Source organism: Melanerpes formicivorus, unplaced genomic scaffold (genome assembly GCF_026170545.1).
Source record: "Melanerpes formicivorus ecotype bairdi unplaced genomic scaffold, bMelFor1.0.p_v2 SCAF_148, whole genome shotgun sequence".
Classification (NCBI taxonomy): domain Eukaryota; kingdom Metazoa; phylum Chordata; class Aves; order Piciformes; family Picidae; genus Melanerpes; species Melanerpes formicivorus.
Genome location: NW_027142500.1, coordinates 276183 through 297622, shown reverse-complemented (window position 1 = coordinate 297622; position 21440 = coordinate 276183). Strand labels below are relative to the sequence as shown.

The following is a 21440-nucleotide window of genomic DNA, read 5'->3' as shown; positions in this document are numbered from 1 at the left end:
ATTCTGCCTCTCTGCTCTGCTGAGATCCCACCTGTAGTGCTGTGTCCAGCTCTGGGGTCTTTCACAGAAAGAGTTGTTGGCCATTGGAATGTGCTGCCCAGGGAGGTGGTGGAGTCACCATCACTGGAGGTGTTCAAGAGGGGATTGGATGTGGCACTTGAAGCCATGGTTTAGTTAGTCATGAGGTGCTAGGTGACAGGTTGGACTTGATGATCCTTGAGGTCTTTTCCAACCTTATTGATTCTATGATTCTATGTCCCTGCTGTGAGAGACTAAAAGCTTGTCTCTCTTGGTGTGACTCAACAAAGATAAAACCACTTGCTGCTTGCCCAGACAATAGCTGATATGTGTTGGGCAGAGCCACTGGAATGACTCTTGGAAGGTGCAAAGATAACATTGCTCACTGGGCCACAGCTGGCCTGACAACAATGGACCGAGGCCACCTTCGGGAATATGCATGAGACAAGATAATCTCCACCCATCAAGTACCCTGGGAAGGGTGACACAATGGATTCACCACCTGTTTCCTGATGTCCTGATGTGTAATGAGTGTGGGGGCTTGTCTGGATGGAGACAGAGGAGGCAGAGGGCCTCCCCCCACCCCCCAGCTCCATCCAGAACCTTGCCTAAACACACAGGAATGCACAGAAAGATTTCCGGGGGAACGATACCTGGACATTTACCTAAGGATGATTTCCTGGCCCTGGAATTCCTGAGGGACAATACTTGGATACATACCTAAGGACTAAAAACTGTATGAAAGACTGGAGCCACTACTGGCTACCTAGGAAGAAAAAAGCAGAAGAAAAATGTGGGGCACTGTGTCCCTCAGACTGGATGATTAACAGAAGAAAAACGCAGGAGGAAAACGGAGATGAAGGAAAACACAGGAGATGGACCATGGCGCTGAGAAGGGAAAGCCCAGGACAATGCTGCTCCAGAGAAAAGAGGCTGCCCAGAGGACCACAGCTCTTCTCCAGCCAAAGCCTCAGCACCCTTCCTCTACAGACCCAGGTTGCCCAGAGGACCACAGCTCTTCTCCAGCCAAATCCTCAGCACTCTTCCTCTACAGACCCAGGCTGCCCAGAGGACCACATCTCTTCTCCAGCCAGAGCCTCAGCACCGTTCCTGTACCAACCCAACATCTCCTGCAGCACCTTTCCTCCATAGACTCAAACTGTCTTGGGGGGGATGAGGGGTGTGGTAATATAATTCCTTTTCTCTTCTCTCTCTCTTCTCTCTCTCCCTCTCTATTTTATCCCTCTCCCCTTCTTATTTCCCCTTAATTGATATAATAAATAGTCTAGCTGTTGATATTTTGGCCTTGTTTGTGCCTCTAATTTCACAACATGGGAATATTCATAAGAACTGAGTCTCTTTCCCTCTCTGGACCAAGACACCTGCTCACTGCAGGGATCTAAGCCTAGATGACCTTCAAAAGTCTCTTCCAACTCAACCCATTCCATGCTTCTTACTTTTTTTCCTCTCAGAGGTGCTTACCTTCACAAGTCTCATCATGCCAGTTTCCTGCTTTACCCTGCCTGTTTTCATGTAAGGTTTCTTCTTGTTGTCAGTCACTCTAGGGAGATAAAAGATATTCATTGTAGGCTGTGTAGAGCATTTAAAACAAAGTGTTGTATCCCTGAAAATCAGGTTGGGTCTAGATGTGGTGTCATAAATACAGAGCCTGTGGCCTCAAAATCTGTGACTAAAAGGAAAGCAAACAACATTCCAGCAAATCTGGGCAGTGAGACAGGCTCACAGGATGTTAGGGGTTGGAAGGGACCTCAGGAGATCATTGAGTCCAAGCCCCCTGCCAGAGCAGGACCAGAGAATCCAGCACAGGTCACACAGGAACACATCCAGACAGGGCTGGAAAGTCTACAGAGAAGGAGACTCCACAACCTCTCTGGGCATCCTGTTCCAGTGCTCCGTGACCCTCACAGCAAAGAAATTCCTCCTCCTGTTGAGGTGGAACCTCCTGTGCTGGAGTTTCTATCCATTGCCCCTGGTCCTATCCCAGGGAGCAACTGAGCAGAGCCTGTCCCCTCCCTCCTGCCCCCCAGCCCTCAGCTATTTATAAGCATTTATTAAATCCCCTCTCAGTCTTCTCTTCTCCAGACTAAAACAGTGACTAGGAAATACTGGAAGACAGAAGAGCTCCTAGTAATGGAAGACCTCAGTTACTCCTGTGCAGACTGGTAAGTGCTGGAGCAGGGCATGGTAGGGCCTTTTGTAGCACCATAAGCACTACTTAGGGCAAGTAGCTGGCAGAGCCACAAGAGAAGTCACTCTCGGTTGGTCCTGAGAGCTGTGTGCAATCTGGCATGCAATGTAACTTCTGAAAAGCCTCTTAGTGCCTGTGATAGGCTGGAGCATAGCAGCTCTGGGGGAAGGAAAGTGCCAGTAAAAAAAAAGGCAAAAACCAAAAACCCAACCCAAACATTCAGTGTAATAAACATTAACTCTAAGAGAATTCTGTAAACAAAAGGGAGCAAGGTAAGAAGAAGGAAGAAGAAGCTGTTTGCAAGAAGCTTGGATGCTCCCAAGCAAATGATTCAGACAGAAAGAGTTAAAAGAGATTTCCTCCTCTCTTTTTGTTTTGGATAAGATATTGATGAGCCTTTTCCCAGGGGCTTCCAGCAAAACACAGTGGTCCTGGGGCAGTTCTTTTTATCTCATCCTGTGAATCACTCACTGCTTTTAAATATTGATCACTGGGGCATGTGGGTCAGCGCTCATCCTTCCTTGTCTGTACTGGTACTAATTATGTGTATGGGCCTGGACCAGTTCCCCTCCTCTGAGTGACTCTAGCATCTCCAGGAGTGGTCTGAGACACTCAGGTTTCTCCAGGACTTACAACAGCCTGCTCCAAAGCTCCACATCCAGACATGTCCCAACTTGGGACAGCTTGCAGTCAAAACCTACACCTGAATTTCATTGCTTGTGCCCCCATGCCATGCTGCTACTGGTCCTGGGAGCCAGGAGGTCCTGCAGCCACCCCTCTCTTGCTGCTCACAAGAGGTGAAAATGTGCACAGCCTCAGCTAGGGCAGTTTGTGGACATCCAGCAGCTGGGGAGAGGGTGTCCTTGGCTGTTCAGAGTGAGGAATTTAACTCCTCCTGAGCTTCTCCATGGCCATGCATGCTGAGCACACAGGGCAAGGTTTTGTCATGAGCAAGTGACGGGAAACCAAGTTCGTAGAATGGTTTGGGTTGGAAGGGATCTTTGAAGGTCATCTAGTCCAACACCCCTGCAGTGAGCAGGAACATATTCAACTAGATCAGGTTGCTCAGAGCCCTAACAACCTGATCTGGAATGTTTCCAGGGATAGGGCATCTACCACCTCTTTGGGCAAAGTGGGTAAGTGTTACAGCACCACCAAAGTTGTTGGGACATAGCTGTGAAATGTGACCTTGAGGCTCCATAGGAGCAAGTATAAAGCAAGAGCCTTTCTGCATCCCAATCCTTGCTACTAACTGTAAAGATCAAGTTATCCCTCCTAGAAGCAGACACTGTGAAAGCATGCTGTTGCTGGCTTCAGAAAGTGCCATCACTTCGAAGAGGCTGAGCTGCAAAGTAACAGCCCTGAGCAGAATTTGCTCTGCTCTAGCTCTGATCAGGACAGCAATCCAGAATCCACAAGGCACATGGCTGTGTCCATGTGTTCTGACTGACTTACCTGGCTGCTGCTCCTGCTGCTGGAAAGAGCATGTGGACGGCTGTCGTCAGAGTTGCACTGAAGGAAAGCTCAAAGGGACAGTGCCAGCTTGGCTTTTCTTCTGTTGGTGGTTTTTTTCCCTCCTTTCCTAGCACTTAGCTGCAGCCCGACGCCTCTGGTAGCCAGTGGCGGAGCAGCGAGGAGCAAGCTTTTGTTGCTGCGCTTTTGTGAGAGAAGCCCGAGCTGCATTAACTCTTACAAAGACCCGGACAACTCAGATCACACAAAGCAAACAACCAAACAAACCAACAACCCAGTGATGGAGGTTGGCTCCACAGAAGCCAGCAGCAGCTCCCAGGGAGGCACCGGCTGGCTGGATCTTCCCCTGGTCACCTGCACTGAAACGGTGACTTTCACTGAAGTGGTGGCAGAAGAGGAGTGGGGATCCTTTTACTATTCTTTCAAGGTATTCTTTGAAGGTGTGCAGTTACTTTTCTCACCTGCCTGCAGCTTGGGTGCATTTTCAGCACCTCTGCAGGGAGGCAACTTAGAATGACTGAACTTTTATTTCCCCTTAGATCTTGGTGGTTTGATATTTTGTTGTTGTTGTTGCTGTTTTTCCCCCGTGTAAAAGGCAGATACTTGAAAACAAGACAGTGGCAGGAGTTGAGTTCAGGCTTAGAGGTTTGAGCCCCTTCTATCCCCTTCCAGGATGCTTGCAGGTTTGAGCCCTTTCTATCCCTTTCCAGGATGCTTGCAGGTTTGAGCCCTTTCTATCCCCTTCCAGGATGCTTGCAGGTTTGAGCCCTTTCTATCCCCTTCCAGGATGCTTGCAGGTTTCAGCCCTTTCTATCCCTTTCCAGGATGCTTGCAGGTTTGAGCCCTTTCTATCCCTTTCCAGGATGCTTGCAAGTTTGAGTCCTTTCTATCCCTTTCCAGGATGCTTGCAAGTTTGAGCCCTTTCTATCCCTCTCCAGGATGCTTGCAAGTTTGAGCCCTTTCTATCCCTTTCCAGGATGCTTGCAGGTTTGAGCCCTTTCTATCCCTTTCCAGGAAGCTTGCAGGTTTGAGCCCTTTCTATCCCCTTCCAGAAGGGACAATACTGCTTTTCTCTGGAGCCATTGTAGTTCTACAGTGCATTTGAAACCAAAGCCTTGCATTACTTTAACACCTCTTTCGTGTAAATTCTCATAGCTACCCTCTTGGCATCAGGGGATTTCTTTCCTGTTTTCCAGCTGCAACAACCATTGGAGACCTGGAAGAAAGTTTTGGTGGTGTTTGGATTTTGTTGTGTGGTGTGGTTTGGGTTTTGTTCTCATTTTTTAATCTAACAGAACAGGTTCTGCTTAGTTGCTTTGTTTGCTTTTAAGTTGAGTGTGGGGGTGGGTGGGATGCAGTTGAAGTTGAAAGCTGCTGTTAAGAACACACCAGGTGAATCATTCAGTAGTGAATGGCATGGGAAGTGCATTCATTCACATATGGCACAGGTGATGCTTGGAGGTGAATGCAGGGAAAAGATGAAAGAGGCACTGAAATTCATCTTTCCTTCCTCTTTCTGTGCCTGTTGTCATTGCTTAATTTCATGCTCCATGCCATGTGTCCCCTTCACTGTTGTGCCACATCGTACAAGTCACAGTCAGGTTATTAAACGCTCCAAGAAGGAGTCCCCTGCCGCTCCTTCTGGAGCTCAGCACCCTACAGATCTCTTCCAACCAGAAAGAAACAGGCACCAATAGCATTTGATAATCTGTTAGGTAAAGGGGGATGGGTCCAGGGGCAATGTTGGTTGCTGTGTCCTGGTATAATGCCGGTGGAACCTGTGGAATTACAACAGGTTTCCACTCCTGCAAGGAAAACGTTGATCTGTAGTTCTGCAGTTAATTAATCGGGGTCTCCTTTAACATGCTGCTGATACTTTTTTAACTGATCAGACAGCACTTCCTTATCTACATTTCAAGGATGACCTCTTTTTTATTTATTTCTTCTTCTATCTTTCTTCTTTTCTCTTCCTCTTTCCTTTTTCTCCCTTGTCCCTCTCCCCTCTCTTTCTTCCCTCTCCCCTCTCTTTCTTCCCTCTCCCCTCTCTTTCCTCCCTCTCCCCTCTCTTTCCTCCCTCTCCCCTCTCTTTCTTCCCTCTCCCCTCTCTTTCTTCCCTCTCCCCTCTCTTTCTTCCCTCTCCCCTCTCTTTCTTCCCTCTCCCCTCTCTTTCTTCCCTCTCCCCTCTCTTTCTTCCCTCTCCCCTCTCTTTCTTCCCTCTCCCCTCTCTTTCTTCCCTCTCCCCTCTCTTTCTTCCCTCTCCCCTCTCTTTCTTCCCTCTCCCCTCTCTTTCTTCCCTCTCCCCTCTCTTTCTTCCCTCTCCCCTCTCTTTCTTCCCTCTCCCCTCTCTTTCTTCCCTCTCCCCTCTCTTTCTTCCCTCTCCCCTCTCTTTCTTCCCTCTCCCCTCTCTTTCTTCCCTCTCCCCTCTCTTTCTTCCCTCTCCCCTCTCTTTCTTCCCTCTCCTTGTTTCCCTCTTCCCTCTCCTTGTTTCCCCCCCTTGTTTCCCTCCCCCCCTTGTTTCCCCACCCCTTGTTTCCCTCTCCCCTCTCCGTGTTTCCCTCTCCTTATTTCCCTCTCCCCTCTTGTTTCCCTCTCCCCTCTTGTTTCCCTCTCCCCTCTCCTTGTTTCCCTCTCCCCCCTCCTTGTTTCCCTCTCCCCCCTCCTTGTTTCCCTCTCCCCCCTCCTTGTTTCCCTCTCCCCCCTTCTTGTTTCCCTCCCCCTCCCTTGTTTTCCTCCCCCTCTCGTTTCCCTCTCCCCCTCTCGTTTCCCCTCTCCCCCTCTCGTTTCCCTCTCCCCCTCTCGTTTCCCTCTCCCCCTCTCGTTTCCCTCTCCCCCTCTCGTTTCCCTCTCCCCCTCTCGTTTCCCTCTCCCTCTCTCGTTTCCCTCTTCCCCCACCTTGTTTCCCTCTCCCCTCTCCTTGTTTCCCTCCGCCCCTCCTTGTTTCCCACCCCCTATGTTTCCCTCCCCCACCTTGTTTCCCTCTCCCTTCTCGTTTCCTCTCCCTTCTCTTGTTTCCCTCTCCCCTCTCCTTGTTTCCCTCTCCCCTCTCCTTGTTTCCCTCTCCCCCCCTTGTTTCCCTCTCCCCCCCTTGTTTCCCTCTCCCCTCCTCTTGTTTCCCTCTCCCCCTCTCTTATTTCCCTCCCCCCTCTCTTATTTCCCTCCCCCCTCTCTTTTCCCTCCCCCCTCTCTTTTCCCTCCTTTTTTTCCTCTTCATGTTAGACATTCCTCAAAGAAAACAACAAACAAACCTCGTTTAAACATCTCAGAAGCAAGAAGCAAAGCATTTGTAACAACTTTCTCTCCTTTCTTCTGCCCACAATTAGGGCTGGAAATCCGAATGGCATCAGGGAAGCAGTATTTTATACTGGCAAAAGTGACAATTAATTCTGTGATTAGAAAGAGCCCAGGCAGAAGAATGCTCCTTAATAGGGCAGAGGAGTAAATGACAATAATTAGGAAGCCCTGTGTGGTCATGCATGCTTCTCTTCATTGGTAAAGGAAACTCAGTGCTGTTAGCCTTCATTCCTCAGCTGGATGCTCTGGCATATGTAGGATGAACTTTGCAAGGAGGTTCACTGATTTCACAGCAATTACTAATTATTGACAGGCATGGAAATATTTTGACTCTGGAGACAAGTGACAGCTGCTGCAGGGAAGGAAGGATAGAGCACCTGCTCTGATGGCTACAGCGAAGGCAAGACAGGGCTCCCTGCCAGCAGTTTCAGCTCTCTTTAGAAGCTAATGTTTGGAAAGTGCTGCTGACACCTCCTCACTTGGTTAAATGCCCTCTGCCAGCACTGCCTACGTTGTGGCTATGTCCTTACCCCTTCCAAGCCAAGCAGTATCTCCTCCTTCTTCATAAGGGTCTGGTTATGCAGCTCAAGTGATCAGATCTTTAACTTAGAATAGGCTGCATGGGTTAAAAACCAGGGCTCAGTGCTCAAAATGTATTTACAATGGGGCTTTGGCCTTTTGTGGGGGGGGGTAAACATGTTGTAGCCCATGGCTGGCAGTAAAGGCAGGCTGGATGAACATCCACTGCATGAGCTGACTCCAGAGCCTGAATGGCACTTTGGAGCTGGTGCTTCCCACAGCAAAGGTATTTGCTCATCCCTGCCTGCACTCAGGTCTTGCTGCTGTCTTGTAGCCAGTGGTCCTTGAAAACCCAGACTGTCCTTGTTGGATGCCCCTGTATGAGGCATCCAGGTAGGTTACTGTCTTGAACCACAAGAAGTTCTGCTGGCTATGTCAGAACCAAATTCAGAACAGAAGTGGTAGTTGGTGTTAATTACAGCTCCCACCTGCCAGGCCAAAGAAGACTTTATTCTATCCCTTTACAATCTCCCCCATATGCACTGAATCTGTGTAAAAGGGCTCTAAGTGACTGCCAGGAACAATCAGCTGAAAAGAACAGAGGTCATCTGAACACCTTGTGGCCTTCTTCCACTTAGGATCTTCTTAATTTATGAACTTGATAAGCTGCAAGTTAGAAACCTGCCTGGAGAGAAGCTGAAATCTCAGAATAGTTTTGCCCTGGTCACGCATGGAGCTAGGGAGGTTGTGGACAGGTTGGGGTTGGTCTCTTCTCCCAGGCAACCAGCACCAGAACAAGAGGGCACAGTCTCAAGATGCACCAGGGGAAGTTTAGGCTAGAAGTGAGGAGAAAGTTCTTCACAGAAAGAGTGACTGGCCCTTGGAATGTGCTGCCCAGGGAGGTGGTGGAGTCACCATCCCTGGAGGTGTTCAAGAGGGAACTGGATGTGGCACTTGAAGCCATGGTTTAGTTAGTTATGAGGTGTTGGGTGATAGGTTGGACTTGATGACCTCTGAGGTCTTTTCCAATCTTATTGATTCTATAATTCTGTGATTAGGACTGGAGGAAGCAGTCATGCCCTCAGCAGCCCCACAGCTTCCCCAATAGTAGGAGCATGTGCTTGTCCTCAGAGGGCATTGAATCATAGAATTGTTAGGGTTGGAAGGGACCTCAAGGATCAGCCAGTTCCAAGCCCCCTGCCATGGGCAGGGACACCTCACACTACAGCAGCTTGCTCACAGCCACATCCAGCCTGGCTGCAAAAACCTCCAGGGATGAGGCTTCCACCACCTCCCTGGGCAACCTGTGCCAGTGTCTCACAACCCTTATGGGGAACAAATTCTTCCTAGCATCCAATCTGAATCTACCCATTTCTAGTTTTGCTCCATCCCCCCCAGTCCTATCACTCCCTGACACCCTCAAAAGTCCCTCCCCAGCTTTCTTGTAGCCCCCTTCAGATACTGGAAGGCCACAATTAGGTCTCCTGGGGCTTATCTCTATTTTTTAGTGTGTGTGTGTGTCTTACCATCTTCAACAAAGAGCTGGAGAAGACCAACACATGGAGAGAAGGTTTGCATGGACTTCTTTTATAGGACTGCCATGTAACAATTATTTGGCTCCAGGTGTCCTGTTTGAGTCTGTGGTCTCTGTCATTTCATCTAAATGCAGGAGTCTCTTTATCTGCTGGAAAACATTTGCCTATGCTGCTGCTTGCTATTCTGATTGTCAAGCAAATCTCACAGAGCATCCCCTTATTGAATACATAATAGGAAAACAAAAATGAGTGCTGTCAAATTTCTAGAGTAATCTCTGCAAATGCAAGCACACACTTGAGAGAAACAGGCACATCAAGTGATTCATCAGTAACTTAGCAATCTTCTGGTGGGGGGAAGAGGAGGAGAATGAAGTCTGTGCAAAGAAGGTGCCAGGAACTCCTGAATGCAGTCTGCAATATGCTGTGATGACTGCTGCTATTCCTGAGAGGCTGCTTGGAGAATGAATAGCTTAGGTTGGAAGGCACCTCAGAGATAATCTGCTCCAACCTCCCTGCCACAGGCAGGGACACCTCTCCACTAGACTCAGCTGCTCAAGATCTTTTCCAACCTGGCACTTGAACAGCCCCAGGGAAAAAGCATCCACAACCTCCCTGGGCAGCCTGTTCCAGAGTCTCACCACCCTCCTACTGAAGAACTTCTTCCTAAGATCCAGTTTAACCCTGCTCTCCCTCAGCCCCAAACCATTCCCCCTTGTCCTGTCTCTAGACACCCTCATGGAAAGTCCCTCTGCAGCCTTCTTGTAGGATCCCTTCAGGTATTGGAAGACAGCTCTGAGGCCCCCCCAGATCATAGAATCATGGAATCATAAGGTTGGAGAAGACCTCAAAGATCACCAAGTCCAACCTATCACCCAACACCTCATGACTACTAAACCATGGCACTAAGTGCCACATCCAATCTCCTCTTGAACACCTCCAGGGATGATGACTCCACCACCTCCCTGGGCAGCACATTCCAACATCTAACTCTCTCTGTGAAGAACCTTCTCCTCACCTTGAGCCTAAACTTCCCCTGGCACAGCTTGAGACTGTGTCCTCTTGTTCTGGTGCTGGTTGCCTGGGAGAAGAGACCAACCCCCACCTGGCTACAACCTCCCTTCAGGGAGTTGTAGACAGCAAGAAGGTCTCCCCTGAGCCTCCTCTCCAGGCTAAACAGATGTAAGAGCTGATCTCCTTGTGAGGCTTCTGCTGCAGGGCTGTTGGCCAGAAAGGCTTTGTCTAGCAGCTTAAAAGCAACACTTGATAGCCCATCTGGAGGTAGCTCTGAGCCAACTGTTTTGGGCAATTTTGTCCTGGCAGCCCTCAGAGTCCTGACTTCATGCTCCACGCAGCCACAGGGTTTGTGTCCATCTGCCTCTGCTGTCCAAATGTGCCTACAAAGCATTAATTTCTCCAGGCTTTTGAGAGGTTTTAATTGTTCAGATTGGGCACATTTAATCATTTCACCCACATTTTGTGATTGGGGGGGGGGGGGGGACCAAGCAAACCAGCAGTTCACTTTTCATTAGGGCTATTGAAGTCATACAGTTATGGACGGACCATTGAGTGACCTTCATGTTAAAAATGTCCTAGGGAAAAAATAGCCAGGTGTTCTCTTTCCTGAGGGCATGAAAAATCAAGACTATCACAGAACTGCAGAATCCCACAGTGGTAGGGGTTGGAAGAGACCTCTGAGGATCATGCAGTCCAACCCCCCCCTGCTAAAGCAGGGGCACCCCGAGCAGGTTGCACAGGATCACAACCAGGTGGCTTTTATAAGTTCCAGAGGAGGAGACTCCACAGACTCTCTGGGCAGCCTGCTCCAGTGCTCTGCCACACTCACAGGTAAGAATTTTCTCCTTGGGTTTTGATGGAGCTTCCTGTGTTGTAGTTTATAGCTGTTGCCCCTTGTCCTGTCACTGGGCACCACTATAAAGAGACTGGCCCCGTCTTTGGGGGTTGGACTCAATGATCTCCAGAGGTCCCTTCCAACCCCTAAGATCCTGTGACCTGGACATCTGCCCTGTGGAGTGGAGTGGAATAGAATGGAATGGAAATAGGAATAGGAATGGAATATGAATAGAATAGGAATAGAATAGGAATGGAATAGAATAGGAATGGGAATAGGAATGGGAATAGAATAGACCAGACCAGACCAGGTTGGAAAAGACCTTTGAGATAGGTATTAATAAGATTCCCTCTCAGTCTTTTCTTCAGACTAAACAGCCTCAGGTTCTCTCAGCCTCTCCTTGTAAGAGATACTCCAGTCCCTTCTGCTGGGCTCTCTTCAACTGGGGAGCCCAGACCTGGACACAGCACTCCAGATGTGGCCTCACTGGGGCACGGTAGAGGGTAAGGAGGAGAACCATCCGCTCATAGCTATGATCTTTGCTTCAGATACAAACCAGGATATACTTATTGCAGCCTCTGGATTCAGCTGCTTCTGCAAGCAAGACACAGTCCTCAGAGAGGTTTTCCTGGGTTAGATTTCACCCAAGTTACAGCTTGCTTCATTGACTTAAAACTGGTTTTAATCTTCCAGCCAATTAGCAAAACATGAATATGCACTGCAGATGTCAAACACTGCTCCAAACAGCAGCCTGGTGTAGTAGCAGCACAAGCAAAGGCTGCAGTCAAGCCAAGGAAATCCCCTGGACTCTGGTTGGTTCTGTGACCTTAAATAAGTCACCAGCATCTTTAGCTTTTCCAGTCTGAAAGAACTGGTGTGTGGCATGAGCCTCTCCCATGGCATTCTCATGCAAAGCAGTTAGCAAAGGCAGCTCTGGCCAAAAGCTTCTAGACAGGGCTCTGTGAGATGTCATTTTCTCCTTTGAATCCAGAATGCCGCTGATGTCTGTGCAACATGTCATCAAACAATGTTGTAGGCTTGGTTGGTTGTTGTTTTTTTGTGTAAATCACCCTGCTGAGGATTTCAGAGTGGTGGTGAATGGTGCCACATCCAGCTGCCAGCCAGGCACGAGTGGTGTCCCCCAGGGATCAGTGCTGGGGCCAATCCTGTTCAGTATCTTTACTGATGATCTAAATGAGGGGATTGAGACCACCATTAGTAAGTTTACAGACAACACCAAGTTGGGAGCAGGAGTTGATCTGTTAGAGTGTAGGGGGGCTCTCCAGAGCGACCGTGACAGGCTGGACAGATGGGCAGAGTCCAAGGGCGTGAGATTTAACACATCCAAGTGCCAGGTACAGCACTTTGGCCACAACAACCACAGGCAGTGCTACAGGCTGGGGTCAGAGTGGCTGGAGAGCAGCCAGGCAGAAAGGGACCTGGGGATACTGGTTGAGAGCAGCTGAACATGAGACAGCAAAGTGCCCAGGTGGCCAAGAAGGCCAATGGCATCCTGGCCTGCATCAGGAATAGTGTGGCCAGCAGGATCAGGGAAGTCATTGTGCTCCTGTACTCTGCACTGGTTAAGCCACACCTTGAGCCCGGTGTCCGGTTCTGGGCTCCTCAGTTTAAGAAGGACATTGAGACACTTGAATGTGTCCAGAGAAGGGCCACAAGGCTGGGGAGAGAACTTGAGCACAGCCCTGTGAGGAGAGGCTGAGGGAGCTGGGGTTGTTTATCTTGGAGAAGAGGAGGCTCAGGGGAGACCTTCTTGCTCTCTCGAACTCCCTGAAGGGAGGTTGTAGCCAGGTGGGGGTTGGTCTCTTCTCCCAGGCAAGCAGCACCAGAACAAGAGGACACAGTCTCAAGCTGTGCCAGGGGAGGTTCAGGCTAGAGGTGAGGAGAAAGTTCTTCCCAGCAAGAGAGATTGGCCATTGGGATGTGCTGCCCAGGGAAGTGGTGGAGTCGCCATCATTGGAGGTGTTCAAAAAGGGATTGGGTGTGGCACTTGGAGCCATGCTTTAGTTAGCCATGAGGTGTTGGGTGAAATGTTGGACTTGATGATCTCTGAGGTCTGTTCCAACCTTATTGATTCTTGGGTTCTATGATTCTATGCTACAAAAAGAGGATTTTTGCTTAATGAACAAACAAGACATGAAACAAACTCCTCTGCGGCTAAGCAACCTCAAGGGGGTGACTAAACCAAAATTACAGGAGGTGAAGCTGGAGTGAAGGTTAAGGATTAGTCAGCCCCCTTCTATCTAATAACTGGTTTTAGCACCTTCATAGATGAAGGCTTCACTGACTCAACAAATCCTTCTCCATTTGGTGCATTTTTAAGCTGAGTTTATGAAATGATCAGCCTGAATTCTGGGCTGTAGTTTTGGCTCACTTGTTTTTGGCCAGTCTGCAGCAGATCTGAACAAGAGATGGTTCCTTTCCTTTTTTATGTGTCTTTTTGTGCCTTTGAGGCCATGTTCTTATTTTCCTGCAGCCTGCTTGCTTTGCTAGATTAAGCAACTGAATCCATTCAGTTTTGGTTTTATTTTTCACCTGGCTCTGTCCTCTCCACTCCTGTCAACTCATTCCCTGGTGTCTCTCTGGAAGCACAGTGCAGCACAGCTGCTGGGCACATTGGAAGGATTAGAGCAGAGGCACTAAGCCCACTGCTGATCCCAGGATGATGGTTGTTGCTCTCAGATTGACATTAAGTCATGTTCCACTTAGAATAGAATAGCACAAAATAGAATTAACCAGGTTGGAAAACACCTCAGAGATCATCGAGTCCAACCTATCAGCCAACACCATCTAATCAATTAAACCATAGCACCAAGTGCCTCATCCAATCCCTTTTTGAGCACCTCCAGGGATGGTGACTCCAGCACCTCCCTGGGCAGCACATTGAGAGAGTCGTTCGCCATTGGAATGTGCTGCCCAGGGAGGTGCTGGAGTCACCATCCCTGGAGGGGTTCAAAAAAGGATTGGATGTGGCACTTGGTGCCATGGTTTAGTCATGAGGTCTGTGGTGACAGGTTGGACTCAATGGTCTTTGAGGTCTCTTCCAACCTTGGTGATTCTGTGATTCCAATGGCCAATCTCTCTTTCTGGGAAGAACTTTCTCCTCATCTCCAGTCTAAACCTCCCCTGGCACAGCATGAGACTGTGTCCTCTTGTTCTGGTGCTGGTTGTCTGGGAGAAGAGACCAACCCCCGCCTGGCTACAACCTCCCTTCAGGTAATTGTAGAGAGCAAGAAGGTCTCCCCTGAGCCTCCTCTTCACCAGACTAAGCAACCCCATCTCCCTCAGCCTCTCCTCACAGGGCTGTGCTCCAGACCCCTCCCCAGCTTTGTTGCCCTTCTCTGGGCACATTCCAGCAACTCAACATCTCTGGGGATGCTTTGAAGGCTTGCCCCATCCAATGTACTTATACCCACTGTGCTGTGAAGTCCTCTGTCGAACAGCATGCTTGGGGTTGTCTCTTTTTTGTCCAATGCATGTTTCCAATTCATCAAGGTAATTTTGGATTCTAATCCTAGCCTCAAGAAGGCCTTTATCATGGTGGGCATCCCATTAATGACCACAGAAGTTTACATTCTGCATGTTAACCCTGAGAGAGGCTGTGGGGATTGAAGTTATCAATTCCAGTATCTGAAGGGGGCTACAAGAAAGCTGGGGAGGGACTTTTGAGGGTGTCAGGGAGGGATAGCACTGGGGGGAATGGAGCAAAACTAGAAATGGGTAGATTGAGATTGGATGTTAGGAAGAAGTTGTTCCCCAGGAGGGTGGTGAGAGACTGGCACAGGTTGCCCAGGGAGGTGGTGGAAGCCTCATCCCTGGAGGTGTTTGCAGCCAGGCTGGATGTGGCTGTGAGCAGCCTGCTGCAGTGTGAGGTGTCCCTGCCCATGGCAGTGGGGTTGGAATTGGATGATCCTTGAGGTCCCTTCCAACCCTGACAATTCTATGATTCTATATTATGATGATGTAGAGAAGTTGTCTTTCTTTAGAGCTTTAAAGCTAGGTGAGATGAGCGAAATGGTAAATTACACTGGGAAAAGTGAAACCATCTAAACACAGCCTTCATTGGAGCCTTAAGCTGGGCTCTTGGGTTCAGGCACAGAGAGCAGCCAAAAATTGCTCATAGACCAGGTCTGGTCTTCCCTCATGCCAGCATAACACACAGGATACTGTGGCTACCTGCCTGGAGCAAAGTAAGGCTGGTTCCAAGTAGGTCCCCAGTAGAGGAGGGACCATGGCTGCAGGAGCAGCAGGCTCTAGTAGAGGTGTCCCTGGTGGAAACTGGGTTTGCAACTACCAGTTCTGCTGAGCCATGTATGGATTTCTTCTCTCTTTGACTCTAATAATAATGTGTCTGCTGTTGCTGCTGGATACATGATGATTACTATCCTTCTCAGCTCCCCTGCTCAGGCCTTCAGACCTGTTGCTATGATAAAAATCTCCTCTTTTCACTTTGTTTTTGCAGAAGAGCAGCAGAACCATCTTCCCCCATGCCACTACCTGCAGCTGTACACAGGACAGGATTTTCTAAGTGAGGATTTTCACAGAGTCACAGAAACATTCAGGTTGGAACAGCCCCTCAGGACCTCTGAGTCTAACCCAGAACCCTACTGTACAAGGGTCACCCCTAAACCATCTCCCCAAGCACCACATCCAAACCACCTTGTAACACAGCCAGGCTTGGGGACTCCACCACCTCCCTGGGCAGCTCATTCCAATCCCTGACCACTCTTGGCATGAAAAAATGTTTCCTACTGTCCAGTCTAACCCTACCCAGTCACAGCTTGAGGCTGTTCCCTCCTGTTCTATCTCTAATTACCTGTGAGAAGAGCCCAGCAGCAGCCTCTCCACAATGTCCTTTCTGGTAGTTGTAGACAGCAGTGAGGTCTCCCCTCAGCCTCCTCTTTTCCCAACATTTGGCTGAGGAGGGGTCTGGAGCACAGCCCTGTGAGGAGAGGCTGAGGGAGCTGCAGGTGTTTAGCCTGGAGAAGAGGAGGCTCAAGGGAGACCTTCTTGCTCTCTACAACTACCTGAATAGAGGTTGTAGACAGGTGGGGCTTGGTCTCTTCTCCCAGGGAACCAGCACCAGAACAAGAGGACACAGTCTTAAGCTGTACCAGGGGAGGTTTAGGCTGAAGGTGAGGAGAAAGTTCTTCCCAGCAAGAGTAATTGGCCATTGGAATGTGCTGCCCAGGGAGGTGGTGGAGTCACCAACCCTGGAGGTGTTCAAAAAAGGATAGGATAGGATAGGATAGGATAGGATAGGATAGGATAGGATAGGATAGGATAGGATAGGATAGGATAGGATAGGATAGAATAGGACAAGGTTGGAAGAGACCTTCAAGATCATCACATCCAACCCGTCGTCCAACACCACCTGATCAATGAAACCAAGCACCCTATCAAGTCTCCTAAACACCTCCAGTGATGGTGACTCCACCACCTCCCCAGCCAGCACATTCCAATTGCCAATCACTCTCTCTGTCTAGAATTTCTTCCTAACATCCAGTCTGCGCCTCCCCTGGCACAGCTTGAGACTGTGTCCTCTTGTTCTGGTGCTGCTTGCCTGGGAGAAGAGACCAACCCCCACCTGGCTACAACCTCCCTCCAGGTAGTTGTAGACAGCAAGAAGGTCTCCCCTGAGTCTCCTCTTCTCCAGGCTAAAAAGCCCCAGCTCCCTCAGCCTCTCTGCCATGTGCCATATGCCATGTGGCACTAGGAGCCATGGTTTAGTTGTCAGGATGTGTTAGGTATTAGGTACTAGGTTGGAATTGATGATCTCTGAGGTCTTTTCCAAACTGGCTGATTCTATGATTCTGTGATGTTGCAGGAATGCAGGATGCTTTCTCCAGGCTGACCCACGCTCAGCTGCCTTGGTGCTTCTCAGGCTCAGAGCTGGCTGGCTGTTGTGGAGAAAACACGAACCTCACCACCTCCCACGACAAGGGGAAACCTTCAGAAGGAAAAGATAACTCTCCTGCATCTAGAGAGGACCAAGATGAGGGGGCAGATTGGCTGTGCTCTCACAAAACAAGCAAGGGCAGCTGTGTGCACAGCCATTCTTGCAGCCCCAGGATGCCGATGCTTTGAGAGCAGGAGAAGCTTTGTTTTCCTCCCTCCCTTTTCTCTGTGCACAGAACCACTAGAGGACGTTTTGTCATCACGTATCGCTTGCTACCCTGTTTGTCTTCCAGTGGGTCATGCTTTCCTTGCAGCCTTGGAGGGGACGTTGGAGTTCTGCAGGGCTTGTGGACGACCTGTACTCGCCGGGGCTGGGAGAAGTATTTCTTTCTCCCATTTCTCCAGCAGAGCCCATCTATCCATCCTGCTCACAAAGGGAGGCAGCTGGTTATTTCACAGCTTGCTGGAGCAGTAGGAGAAAAGGGAAAGCTGCCTCTCATTTTAGTGTGAAGTGCTGAACAGTCACTGGTTTTGTGAAGCAGGAACAGGGAAGTCATTGTACCCCTGTACTCTGCACTGGTTAGGCCACACCTTGAGTTCTGTGTCCAGTTCTGGGCCCCTCACTTTAGGAAAGATGTTGAGATGCTGGAAGGTGTCCAGAGAAGGGCAATAAAGGTGGGGAGGGGTCTGGAGCACAGGCCTGTGAGGAGAGGCTGAGGGAGCTGGGGTTGCTTAGCCTGGAGAAGAGGAGGCTCAGGGGAGACCTTCTTGCTCTCTGCAACTACCTGAAGGGAGGTTGTAGCCAGGTGGGGGTTGGTCTCTTCTCCCAGGCAACCACCACCGACAGAACAAGAGGACACATTCACAAGCTGTGCCAGGGGAAGTTTAGGCTGGATGTTAGGAAGTAATTCTTCATAGAGAGATTGGCCATTGGAATGTGCTGCCCAGGGAGGTGGTGGAGTCACCATCACTGGAGGTGTCTAGGAAGAGCCTGGCTGAGGCACTTGGTGCCATGGTTTAGTTGATTAGATGGTGTTGGGTGATAGGTTGGACTCGATGATCTCCAAGGTCTTTTCCAACCTGGTTAATTCTGTACTCTGTAAGATGGAAGCAGTATATAGCCACTGCAGAGCAAACTGGGATGAACTTCCCCAGCAGTGATGCATGATAAAGATTTTCTGAAAGAACAAGGATATATGTCAGGCTAAATAATGAGTAATCAGTGGGCAAAACTCACATTTCACCCTCTTGGGTTTTTTGCCCCCTTCCATTCTCATTTCATTGCTCCTAGGATAACTGACTACTTTACCCCAAGTCACAACCCACCACCATACCAATACGCTTTTTTTTCACTGTGCCTTTTCTCACCAATGCAGACAGAGCAGCTGGTGACCCTTTGGATCCTCTTTATTGTCACAATTGCTGGGAATGCCATCGTGCTCTTCTCTACCTGGAGGAGAAAACGCAAGTCACGGATGACCTTCTTCGTCACGCAGCTGGCAATCACAGGTAGTGTGTGTGTGGGGGCGAAAGGGAATCTCAGCTGCACTGTCAAAGGAGAAAGGGCATCCCAGCTGCACTATCAACAAGAAGACTAAGAAATTGCATGCTGAGTGGTGAAGCATTGTGCTGGGTTTGAGGCTGGTCCCCCACCACGGGCAGAAATAAACAGCTCAGACAAACACATAGCCAAAGTGATGGAAAGTTTAAATAGAAAGCAGTGAATGTTTACAGAAAGCCAGAAGTGCAGTGACAGAGAAAGATCCCAAAACAGACCCAGAGACATCCCATCCCTACCTGAGGGTACACCCAAGACCCCAAGGCTCCTTCTTCCCCCACCCACCCCCACACTGCTAAGCTAGTCTCAGCAGGCCAGATCTGAGACTGCCCATCCCCCTGTGGCCTTGGGCCTAGCCAGCCCCAAAGCCAGGAGACATCTCCCCAGTTACTGGCTGATGGGGGAGGAAGAAAGAGGAAGTGCTAGACCCCGCATTGGATCTTATAGTGGTGCAAAGAATTATGGTAAGAAATACATAATTTCCTGTGTCCACCCCTCTGGGCTGGACTTCTGGACACAGGAAGTAAACACAGCAGGGAGCACCCAGCTCAAACTGCAACATGCCACCCCTTATTTCATACCATAATCTTTGCACCCAAACACATCATCAGATCATAAATCTTCTGATGACATGTCCGCTGAAGTCCATATCTTCATCTTGGTGTCCACCCAAACAGACTCTCATTCAGGCTCAAGTATCAGTACAGTCCAGTTCTTCTCTCATCTAATGGAACCTCAGAGCGATGCAGAGTTCACTCTTCTGTGGTGCAAGCTCTTCATGGATCCACTTGTGTGGCAGTTTAGGCTGGGTACCTCCTGGTACACATAAGTTACACTTTTGGTGTCCTGAGTGTCCAGCCCAGGAGGTGGACACAGGAAACAGCCTATTTAGAATCATAGAGTCAATAAGGTTGGAAAAGACCTCAGAGTTCGTCAAGTCCAACCTATCACCTAAAACCTCATGACTAACTAAACCATGGCTCCAAGTGCCACATCCAATCCCTTTTTTGAACACCTTCAGTGATGGTGACTCCACCACCTCCCTGGGTAGCACATTCCCATGGCCAATTACTCTTTCTGGGAAGATGGTGTTGGGTGATAGGTTGGACTCAATGATCTCAAAGGTCTTTTCCAACCTGGTTAATCCCATCCCATCCCATCCCATCCCATCCCATCCCATCCCATTCCATTCCATTCTATTCTATTCCATTCCATTCCATTCCCCAGCTGCAGCTTGCCATAAAGCAGATGTTCAGGTAGGTGGCTGCAGTGAGTGCTGGAACCTGGCACTCTATGGAGGAAGGAAGGAACAACTCCTGTGCTAGGTGTGAGCAGATCAGTGATCTGATGAGCATGGTGGCTGAACTAAAAGAAGAGGTGGAAAGGCTAAGAGCTATAAGAGACAGCAAAAGGAAAATTGACTATTCCCATAATCTAACCTCTACAAAACCAGAACAGGGGGTAACTCTTAGTGGAACAGGGAGTTTGATACCTTCCCAGCAGCAAGCCTCTCAACCTGCCTGTAGTAACCCACATGAGCAGGGCCAATGGGAACAGGTCTCTGCCCGACGGAAGAAATGCAAATGGAGAAAGTCTGCTCCTGTGAGCAGCACGCTGCCTACAGTGCAATTACAGAACAAGTATGAGGCTCTGCAGGAGGAACAGGTCATTGGTAAGGTCGAGAACTCAAGAAGGTCAGAAGCTGCACCAATGACAGGTTGCCTCAGGCCAGCCATCAAAACTAATCTGGAAAAGAAACCTCATAGGATCATTATAGGAGACTCCCTACTGAAGGGACCAGAGGGCCCAATATGCAGACCAGACCCATTTCATAGAGAGGTCAGCTGCCTCCCTGGTGCCCAAGTAAAAGACATTGTAGATAAAATTCCCAACCTGGTGAGTCCTTCAGACTGCTACCCACTGCTGGTCTTTCAGGTGGGTAGCGACAATGCAACAATGAGAGACTCACAATCAATTAAAAGAGATTCCAGAACCTTAGGGCAACTGCTAAAGGGCTCAGGAGCTCAAGTTGTGTTCCCTGCTATCCCTCTAAGTAGATGGATGGCCGCTTACCTTAGGGCTCAGTTTGCTCCTGATCTAAAGAGATGTTGCTAGATGTAGCAGTGCCTATGCCAGGTGCAGCAGCTGCAACTCATTGACTTCCCTGAATCTTTTCTTCCGCTTTGGGTTTGCATCCACATTTCCCAGAAGTCCTGTCCCCAGCTGCTGTCGTGGAACTGCTTAGATAAAGCTGGTTTAAGATAAATCTCTTGTGTTTTGCTGCTAAAACTCGTTCTGAAGTGCTTCACAGAGAGATTGCTCCATCAGTCAGAAGAGAGGAAATAAGTTTCCTGTTGTCTGGTTTCATCATTAAGTGAGATATAAAAATAGAAATGTGGAGAAGAGTGGGGGGGAGGGGAAAAAAAACCAGGAGGATGTTGGTCCAAGAATTGTGTAGTTTAGAGGCAAAGTGGAAAATGCACAGAAACCTGGGTGGTAAAAATGGCTCTGTCTCAGCAACTAGGAATGGAAACAAGAGCCTAAGCAGCACATTGTTTGAATGGGCTGAATTTGTGGGCTTTCAAGGTTCCCAAGGGGGAATATCTGCTGGTTTTATAACAATGTCTTCCTTCTAATCCCTGCTTACCAGACAGCTGTGTTGTATTGTTTGGGGGTATAGGATATTTTTATATGCTTTCTATTGCCTTTTCTTTTTTTGTTGGCAAGCTATGATAGGAATTAGCACATCTTCACTAAAGAGCTATTTAATATGTGGTTTCCCAGCAATATTACATCCTCCTTTGGTGTTTGTTTTATGCCTGGTTCAGAGAACTGTTGAATCATAGAATTGCAGAGTGGTTTAGGTTTGCTCACAGCCATCCAGCCTGACCTGGAATGTTTCCAGGGATGGGGCATCCACCATCTTCCACTTTCAACTGGAAGACCTGAGGACTACATTACGTAGAACCATAGAATTGTCAGGGTTGGAAAGGACCTCAAGGATCAGCCAGTTCCAACCATGGCCAGGGACACCTCTCACTACAGCAGCTTGCTCACAGCCACAGCCAGCCT

The 21440-nt window shown here is 49.1% G+C and overlaps 1 protein-coding gene across 1 annotated transcript in view; it reads left to right on the top strand.

The window, feature by feature from the left end:
* The first annotated feature begins 3980 nt into the window (after window positions 1-3980).
* NPSR1 (neuropeptide S receptor 1) overlaps window positions 3981-21440 on the top strand; it is an 85322-nt gene continuing 67862 nt past the window's right edge. The window contains exons 1-2 of the mRNA XM_068168660.1: window positions 3981-4127; window positions 18187-18319. Coding sequence (XP_068024761.1) covers window positions 3981-4127; window positions 18187-18319 — 280 coding nt within the window. The remainder of the gene's footprint in view (window positions 4128-18186; window positions 18320-21440) is intronic.